General features: G+C 57.2%; 1 protein-coding gene across 1 annotated transcript; it reads left to right on the forward strand.

Moving 5' to 3' along the window:
* Positions 1 to 7107: 7107 nt before the first annotated feature.
* Positions 7108 to 9861, forward strand: LOC117839156 (subtilisin-like protease 4). Its single transcript, XM_034719424.2, has one exon. It carries the CDS (start codon positions 7378 to 7380, stop codon positions 9628 to 9630), a length of 2253 nt encoding a protein of 750 aa, XP_034575315.1. The 5' UTR covers positions 7108 to 7377; the 3' UTR covers positions 9631 to 9861.
* The last annotated feature ends 223 nt before the right edge of the window (positions 9862 to 10084 follow it).

Consider the following 10084-nt stretch of genomic DNA (forward strand, 5'->3'; position numbering starts at 1 on the left):
CTCCTCTCTGCAGCCAAAGGCAGGCAGATCAATGCCACGTGGACCTAAATACGATGGAGCTCGTATGTCGGTGGGCTCAATGGTAGAGGCTCAAAGTTGGAGGAACTGCTTCCCGCCATGGCGCGTGAGGGGATTTGAACGGCACCTCAGCTCCCATCACGAGGCTGGCTAGTTGCCCTCTGTCCTGCTGCGTACGCGTCCCTTTTTTTCTCTCTTTTTGTTATTGCGACGTGGAGAAGGTATACCACTCGTAGAAAACGTGAGCTATCAAGCCGTATCTCTCCTGGTACCAGAAGAAGGGCCACACCGTTTGTCGACGGCCCCGGAAGGTAGTAGCTAGCCGCCGAACCCCGAACGCATGGTGGAGGTTCCTCGGGCAGACAGCTGCGGCTTGCTTGACGACAGTGGCGTCTGTCGGACAGAAAGTACTGCTGCTTGTATTATAGGGAGCTTTATCGGTCCTCAAAAAACTGAAAATTCTCACAGCTTTTCAGGCGACGAAAGCTACGACAGCCGCATGGATAACCGCATCGCATCGCTCGTCATCATCGGCCTCGCCTTTTAGTTTTCACTTTTCACCGTGGATGAACTCGTGTGGCAAGTTACTGCTTCCGGGAACAACGTATTCTAGAACTATACTTCTGAAGGAGTATTTGAACGGGAAATTACTGCGAACTGCTGGAGTAGGAGTGTCGTGTACTTCTGCTTCGGGACAACACTCCATCACCTACTAGGGTACGCCGGTACATACCTAGTAGCTAGGACATGCCGTGCACGGTAATAAGATCCTGCACAATAATTGACCCGCGTAGCCGCCTTCACCTCCCTTCCCTTCCCTTCCGCGAGACGGTGTGAGCATGGGTGCATCGCATGGTTATCCAAAGCAGAGCAAATGCGAGGAAAAGGATGTGCAGGCAGGCGGGGTGGCCGCATTGGCATCTGGCAGTGCCACTGCCATTCCCATATCTGAGCCGCTGGCCTGGCATGCTCAGCGGGGCGGGGATGACTCGTAGTCGTTCTTTATCGCGTGGGGTCTCCATCTGACGGCTGTTCCAGGACACACGGGATGGGTCATGCAACGCAAGTTGGGCAGGGACGGCGTCGTCGCTGCCTACCCCGCGCCGCGCTCGTGCAAGCGACGACAAGCTCGCCCCTGCACAGGAGATGGATAGCGTGGAAACGAGATACGGGCAGGCAGGGCAGCCGTGGGCGCTGGGGGCCGGAGCAAGGCAGGCGTCCGGGCCATTCCGTCCGTCCCCATTGAATCCAAGTCCGCGTCAGCGCAATGATATCTACTACGAGCTCCGTACGTGCGGGGGCACGCCTGAACCCCGACAGCTCGACGCAATAACGCTGGTCGATCAGGACGCGCGCGCGTACGTGCCTCTAGTCGCACAGCGCTGCGGGTCCGATCCATGGCACGCGAGCTCACGGAAACGCCCGCCGCAGAGCTCCTCCCCCCTGCCCGCCCCTTCTCCCCGGCAATGGTTCAGGTTCGCCCTCGGCACGTACACACCCGTGCGTCGTAGCAGGCACGTACGCGGTCGGTCCGGCTGCATCCCGTGGGACGGTGCCGTGTGAGTTGTGACGCCTCCTCCTGCCAACCTTTACCACCGCGGGCGCGGGCGCGGGGGCGGTGGCCACCGGCGCCGCGCCGTTCGGGCGCGGCGATGATTGATGTGGCCAGTTTGTTCGGATGCCCCTCCGGTTTGCTCTCCCCACGAATGATTTGGTGCGAATAATGGCGGCGGATACTGGGTGGGTGCGCGGTCGTCGTCTCGGCAATCGGTGTGCATGCAACTGTTTCACGATCATCATGCCATGGAAGCAACGAAACGCGCTGGCAGTTTTGCAAGCTGGTGCGAGAGAGAGAGATCGCTTTTGTTGGGTGCCTACGTGGCCTTGGATTTCCTCTGAAGCTGCTAAGGATGCCTGCGATTGACCTATCGCGTCGAGCGACTGGCTAGTTGGACTTGTCTTCTCTCCCGCCGCATGCATCGGCATATAAGCTTGGACGCTTGCACGTGAGTATGTCCAACATTGATACGCACCCAACAAAGACGACTCCACATGTACTGCTTACTGACCAACGCTAACAAGGCAGTAAAGTTTTTATTTGTATTTTTTGACCAGGTTAAATTTGTCCGATCTAAGCACCTCTTGACTTGAAGTTAGATCGACCGAACTTATTAGCAGGGTCAGGAAAAATGCTGTAAAGTTGTACTGGTATAGCCAAACATATGGGACGATGGCATTCTTATCCTCGATCGGTACCTATTATTCCAACTCAGCCGATTAATCATCACCCGAGCCGTGGATCAGTGTGCATGATCGATCGAATAAAGAAATGTGCATAATAATTGGAGAGCGTATATTTTGGCCAAACCTTTATGCCCATAGAAAGAAAAAGCCTTTGGAGTGTGACTAATGAGAGTTTAGTATATATACTCCTACTCATATCATCAATCATCATGGAGGCAATACATATATACTCGGACCAAATATTCCTACTTGAAGTGGTAGCTAATTATATCAGTTCGTAGCAGATAGCTTTAGGTTAGGCAGACGTAGCATTCGATGCCCCTTGGCTGATCGATCAATCATCAAACCTGCAGCGGCAGCGGCGCGACGCAACGTAACCATTTATTTTTAGATACCTGTCGGGCGGGCAGAGGAATTCGCCGGGGGCCGCCTTGCTTATCCGCCGAGGCGCCGAGCGGCCGGCATGGCCCGGGCCACCCGTTCCCAACCGTGCATGCTCGGTCGAGGCCTCGGACAGGGGCCACGAAAGCGAGGCGAGGATGGGGAACAAAGTGGCGAACCGATCATTAGCACCCTAACGCTGATGGCAAGTTCATTTAGAAATGTCCGTGTCGCTAATTATTAGCAGCTCTAATGCTCCAGTTTATGGGTGCAGATAAGATTATTAGCTAAGGCTGTCCGCACTCATCATACTCTATTTCCATACTTTAAAAAAATTATTCTATCTTAGTCATCGAGATTCTTCCCTCTATACCAATTCCTCCTGCACCCGTATTACTTTATACCCTATACTTTATACCAACTATATCATATTTTGTTCCCCCAACCGTTCCCCTCCCCTCCCGACGCCTCGCCCTCCACGCCGCCCCCTCGCACTCCTCAACACCGGTTCCTCCTGCGCCTTCTCCACGGCCGACCCTCCTCCTCGCCCCGCCAGCCCCCTCCTCCCCTCCCGACGCCACGCCTCCCGCCGGCTCGTCTTCCTCCCCGCCGGCACCCTCCTCCACCCCGGCGCCCTCCTCCTCCCTCCCGCCGACGCCCTCCTCCTCCTCCCCGACGGCGGTGGTCCGGTGGTGATGGCGGCGGTCCGAGCGGAGGCGCGCGAGAGGGTGTTTGTTGGGGCTGGCGACCTCGAGAGGCAGGTAGCGGGAGCCCTGCGCGTCCGCTAGGAGTAGCGGACCGGTAGCTGTCCGCTTGGTTAGCGGACGCCACCCAGTACCGCGGTGCGGGATTTTTTCTGCTACCGTGGTATTGGAGGATCGTTTAGCGGTCCCCGGTGCGGACAGCCTAAGGGGGTGTTTGGATACCCCCTACTAAACTTTAGCACATGTCACATCAGATGTTTGGATACTAATTAGGAGTACTGAATATAGTCTAATTATAAAACTAATTGCACAGATGGAGTCTAATTCGCGAAACAAATTATTAAGTCTAATTAGTCCATGATTTGACAATGTGATTCTACAGTAACCATTTGCTAATGATGGATTAATTAGTCTTAATAGATTCGTCTCACGAATTAGACTTCATCTGTGTAATTAGTTTTATAATTAGCTCATGTTTAATCCTTCTAATTAACGTCCGAATATTCGATGTGACCCTACTAAAGTTTAGAGGTGCTATGTCAAAAAGCCGAAAGCGATGTGCGTTCCGTGATCGCAATGCCTGATTTTCATTCACAGCTGTGAGCCGCGACCGCGAGATACGAAGCCGCGCGCCGAGCAGGCTGGAGCACAAGTCAGAGGCGGCGGCAGGAAGGTAGGCAGCCAGAAGGCGCCAGCAGCCTGCAGGACAGCAGGACTCTGCATCAGGCGTGGGGGAATTGAAGCGGGCGGGCAGGCAGGCAGTATAATAATATGGGCCATGGCCGCAGGCCGCAGCAAGCGGCAAGCATGCGCGCTCGCCCAGCTGCCAAACCAAGCGCAAGGCGCCGAGCCGGTGAAGGCAGCGACTCGCCACGCCGGTATCTGCGCACGTGTTGTTGGTGTGCCGGTGCCCGGACCGCGTGCTGGCGGTTGGTTGAATCGCGATAAGCCTGCCACGGCTAAGTTAGGGTCTCGTAGGGCTAAACTTTAACCCGTGTCGTATCAGATATTTATAATAATTAGAAGTATTAAATATAGATTAATTATTAAACTAATTGCACAGATGGAGGCTAATTCGCGAGATGAATCTATTAAACTTAATTAGTCTAATTGATTTATCTCGTGAATTTGTTCAGAGCTTCTGCAATTAGTTTTATAATTAGCTCATATTTAGTCCTTCTAATTAGGATCCGAACATCTGATGTGACAAGTGATAAACTTTAACCCTACATCCCCTTAATCCAAAACAAGTACAGTTCTCCTCGTTTGTTATCCTAGGGGCTGGGCCCCATCGATCCATGGCTCGATCCGCTCCGCCGGAAGTCGCATGCCGGGCAGGTGATTTCCACGGTGGTGGATCATCTTGCTTTGTCTGGCTCGCACATTGCGTTGGGGAACGGCGCCCCGGGAGCGCGTGGGGCGACGTTGTTTGCGCCCAACCAGCAGCGCGGCGGCGGGGGAGGGACGAGCCGAGGGAGTGCGCGCCCGAGGCGGTTCGTGCGCGCGCTGGGGTGGGGAACCGAGCTAGTGGGGCGGCCGGCCGGCCGCGCGCGCGACTACCGGAGAAAAGGAGGCCACCGTGGGGAGCGGCGAGCGTTTCGCTCCCAAGGAACCGCGCGCACTTGTTCCTTCGTGATCGTGCGCCTCCCCCATCTCTTTCTCTCCCCATTTTTGGCAGACCGCGTATATCGTATGAGAGCTGGTGCGCTCGACGTGGGAGTAGATGCTACGTGTCCGGTCATCGTGCGCTGATCGGATCGGCGGACGCAGCATGCAAAGTAATCATGCGGGTGTTTGGTGGATTGGCAAAAGGTTTCGCCGCGCATCATTGCTGAGGCTTCCACCGTCGGACAGCAGAACTGAAACACTGGAAAACTACCAACACTAGTGCTACTGATTATCGCCCGCGATTAGTAATGAAGTTCTATAACAATCCATGTGATTGCAGTGCTCGCCAGTAAGCAAACGCATAATCTATATCCTGCTCGTGCTTCTCGAGAACGTTTCTTTCCTGCGGCAAGCCTGCGATGCAAGGACATTGGAGTTCTCGTTTCCACGTCAAGATGTTGGAGCAGTACTCAAGAAGGCAGGGGTCCCTCCTTCCGAACAATCGTAATGTTGGAGTACGAAAGCAAAGTCGAACTCGATGTCCGATACAAATATCATCCTTGACAAAAGCTCCTATCCTCATTTTTTTAATCCGAGCACAGCACACTCGATCTCTATCATTCTCCCCGACGCAAAGCGACAAGCGGATTCCGGCGAAACGTTCTGGAATACTGCCCCTGTTCAGACATCTGTCGACGGGAAAGCCGCCGCGGAGTCAAAGAATGATTGACCCTCCATCCTCCGCCACAGAGAAACTAGGCCTCTTTTTCAAAAAAAGAAGAAGAGAAACTAGGCCCACCGATCCATCATTAGCACGGTCGCCGACAGGTGGGCCCGGCACGAAAGCACCCGCACCGATCGCCATCAGTTTCGAGCCCCCACCGAGGTAATTGCATTCTGCATGCAAAAAGAGAGAGGAGGAGGCATGTACAGTGCTGAGGGCTCGGAAAGAGACGACGCGAGTGGCTTACCGTCCGGGCCGTCCAGCGTGCCGAGACTGGCGAGCAGCACCGCTCCGCTGGTCAGCCATCCACGGGGACGGGCGGGGACGACGCGGGTTGGAATCAGCTGTTCGGTTGAGATTGCCGGTGCAGCCAAGTGAGGCATCTGAGACTGGGCTGTGGGCCTTTGGCCTCTATGCACTGCTTGTGCAGCCAGCACAAGCGAACACACCAGCATGCATGTCGCTGCCGCTGTGGTTCAAATGGTGTTGGCTCTCGGTGGCCGGTGGCCGTGGCTCACTGCCTCGTGCTGTTTGGAGCACAACACCACAACCCTGTCTGTGGCTGGCAGTGGCAACAGAACACCGGCCGGGGTTCAAAGCTTCAAACGCAGGATGATTTTCCGCACGACCTAAGCGTGCGCAGGAGCGGTACCACAAAACTATTGCGGAAATCTGTTGCGTACTCCTTGTACTGACCTTCGCAAGGATCCATATCCCGTCCTAAAAGTTACCCTACTGCCTTTACGGGTGTTTGGATGCGGGATACTAAACTTTAGGAGGGATCACATCGGATGCTCGGACGCTAATTAGGAGGACTAAACATGAGTTAATTATAAAACTAACTGTAGAACCCCTATACTAATTCGCGAGACGAATCTATTAAACCTAATTAATTCATCATTAGCAAACGGTTACTGTAGCACCATATTGTCAAATCATAGACTAATTAGGCTCAATAGATTCGTCTCGCGAATTAGACTTCATCTGTATTATTAATTTTATAATTAGACTATATTTAATACTCCTAATTAATATCCAAACATACGATGTGACGGGTACTAAACTTTATGAGTCTGTATCAAACAGACCCTTAATAACTGATGGGGAGTTACTACTACACGTCATTACGTGGAGTGTTGATTGAGGAAATGCATCAAGCAACAGCTCAAAAGTGTGGGAGGGACTAGCGAGAGGTGAATGGAGCAGCGAGCCCGCGCGAAATCCATGGACCTCGCCGGAAAGTAAACTCCAGCGCCAGACTTCTAGAGGGGCGAGCAGACCGGCCCGATTGACACGTCGTTTTCTGATCCAACGGTCGCCGTGGCCTCTCTCGCCACCCGGGGTCCGGGGGACAGTTACCCATGGCATCATCATCGAATTCAAAATCAAATCGAGCGAGCGAGTCCTCTTCCCCTCCTCCCTCCTGCTTCTTCGTTTCTGCTCTCCAGCTCACCGCCAGTGCTCTGCGCTGCCCATCACTCACTCACTCACTCTTCCCCCACCCACTGCCGCTGCCTGACGCCCTACATAAACCCCGGCACCCCCTCCTCGTTGCCACGCCAGTTTACTACCCCTCCCTCCCTCCTCTGCCCCCGCACTTCAAATCAATTCGGCGGTAGCGAGCAGTAAGGCCAAGGCAGCATCCAGCAATAGCAGCAGCGAAAACTCCCCTTGTCTTCCTCCTCCTGTCCTGGCCTCATGAGGACCCAAAGGAGCCACCTTGCCTTCCTCTTGCTCTCGTCCTTCGCGCTGCTTGCCGTCTGCTCCGCGCAGGAGCGCAAGAACTATGTGGTTCACCTCGAGCCGAGAGACGACGGCAGCACCGATTCGGTGGAGGAGTGGCACCGGTCGTTCTTGCCGGAGGCCACGCTGGACTCGGCGGGTGATGGCGGCCCGAGAATCATACACTCGTACAGCCACGTGCTGTCGGGGTTCGCCGCCCGGCTCACCGAGGCGGAGGCGGAGAGCCTGAGGAGCAAGGAGGGGTGCCTGCGGCTCTACCCCGAGGAGTTCCTGCCGCTGGCTACCACCCACTCTCCGGGGTTCCTCGGCCTCCACCTCGGCAAGGACGGCTTCTGGAGCCGCTCTGGGTTCGGCCGGGGCGTGGTGATTGGGCTCCTGGACACCGGGATCCTGCCCAGCCACCCGTCCTTCGGCGACGCCGGGCTGCCGCCGCCGCCAAAGAAGTGGAAGGGCACCTGCGAGTTCCGGTCGATCGCCGGCGGAGGCTGCAACAACAAGGTCATCGGCGCGCGCGCGTTCGGGAGCGCGGCCGTCAACAACACGGCACCGCCCGTCGACGACGCGGGCCACGGCACGCACACGGCGAGCACGGCGGCGGGCAACTTCGTCCAGAACGCCGACGTCCGCGGGAACGCGCACGGCACGGCGTCCGGGATGGCGCCGCACGCGCACCTGGCCATATACAAGGTGTGTGCCCGGAGCCGCTGCTCCATCATGGACATCATCGCCGGGCTGGACGCCGCCGTCAAGGACGGCGTGGACGTGCTCTCCTTCTCCATCAGCGCCACAGACGGCGCGCAGTTCAACTACGACCTCATCGCCGTCGCCACGTTCAAGGCCATGGAGCACGGCATCTTCGTCAGCGCCGCCGCCGGCAATGACGGCCCCGTCGCCGGCACCATCCGGAACGGCGCGCCGTGGATGCTGACGGTGGCGGCCGGCACCACGGACCGCACGATCCGCACCACCGTGAGGCTCGGCAACGGGCAGGAGTTCGACGGCGAGTCCCTGTTCCAGCCCCGGAACAACACCGCCGGCCGCCAGCTCCCGATCGTGTTCCCGGGCCGCAACGGCGACCCGGACGCCCGCGACTGCAGCACGCTGGTGGAGGCGGAGGTGCGCGGCAAGGTGGTCCTCTGCGAGAGCCGCTCGATCGGCGAGCACGTCGAGCAGGGGCAGATGGTGTCGGCGTACGGCGGCGCCGGCATGATCCTGATGAACAAGGCGGCGGAGGGGTACACCACTTTCGCCGACGCCCACGTGCTGCCCGCGTCGCACGTGAGCTACGCCGCCGGGTCAAAGATCGCAGCCTACGTCAAGTCCACGCCCAAGCCCACGGCGACCATCACCTTCCGGGGCACGGTGATGGGGTCGTCCCCGGCGCCGTCCGTCGCCTTCTTCTCGTCGCGCGGGCCGAACAAGGCGAGCCCGGGCATCCTCAAACCGGACATCACCGGGCCCGGCATGAACATCCTCGCGGCGTGGGCGCCAAGCGAGATGCACCCCGAGTTCGTGGACGACGTGAGCCTGACCTTCTTCATGGAGTCCGGCACCTCGATGTCGACGCCGCACCTGAGCGGCATCGCCGCCATCATCAAGAGCCTGCACCCGACCTGGTCCCCGGCGGCGATCAAGTCGGCGATCATGACTTCCTCGAGCACCGCGGACCACGCCGGCGTGCCCATCAAGGACGAGCAGTACCGCCGGGCGAGCTTCTACTCCATGGGTGCCGGGTACGTGAACCCGTCCCGGGCCGTCGACCCCGGGCTCGTGTACGACCTCGGCACCAACGAGTACATCGCCTACCTCTGCGGGCTGGGGCTCGGTGACGACGGCGTGAAGGAGATAACCGGGCGCCGCATCGCCTGCGCCAAGCTGAAGGCCATCACCGAGGCGGAGCTCAACTACCCGTCGCTGGTGGTGAAGCTTCTGTCCCAGCCGATCACCGTCCGGCGCACCGTGACCAACGTCGGGAGGGCGAACTCGGTGTACACGGCCGTGGTGGACATGCCCAAGGGCGTGTCCGTCGTGGTGCGCCCCCCGATGCTGCGCTTCTCCAGGGTGAACGAGAAGCAGAGCTTCACCGTGACGGTGCGGTGGAACGGGCAGCCGGCCGTCGCCGGCGCCGAGGGGAACCTGAAGTGGGTGTCCAACGAGCACGTCGTCCGGAGCCCGATCGTGATCCCGCCGGCCAAGGCCGTCGCGTAGGTTCATACTGTTTGATGGCGTGATCGTGTCGTGTCCAAGGTTATCAGTAATTCAGTAGTAGCGGTAGGTTATCATGAGTGTGCCCGGTGTACGTATGGCGAAGGAAGTAGGCGATTTGTTGTTGTATAGGCAAGCAGGGAACGGAGATCATCTGCGACGCAGCAAGCTCAGCTGCAATGGCGTTCTGTAAAAAAATGGCGGAAAAAATAATCGCTTCAAAAATCTCCCAAATGTCTGTGTTCCATTCGCTGCGTGCTCCAACAAATATCCATGGCGACCAGTACTTTGCAGGATTGAATGGTCCTTCTGACCATATGCCAACGCGCTTGGTGTTGGCAAGCGGTAGGCTTTTGATTTCGTTGGGTACCACGGCAAACGCCTAGCCTTGTTGTCAGCCGTTTCGTTTCACCCAACAAGTCGAGCTCGTTCTGTTGGCTAGACTAGCTGTGTGATT

Source organism: Setaria viridis, chromosome 9, assembly GCF_005286985.2.
Source record: "Setaria viridis chromosome 9, Setaria_viridis_v4.0, whole genome shotgun sequence".
NCBI lineage: Eukaryota > Viridiplantae > Streptophyta > Magnoliopsida > Poales > Poaceae > Setaria > Setaria viridis.

Excerpts from the sequence above, each read along its gene's own strand:
- LOC117839156 (XM_034719424.2), top strand. The coding sequence starts at position 7,378 with ATGAGGACCCAAAGGAGCCACCTTGCCTTCCTCTTGCTCTCGTCCTTC.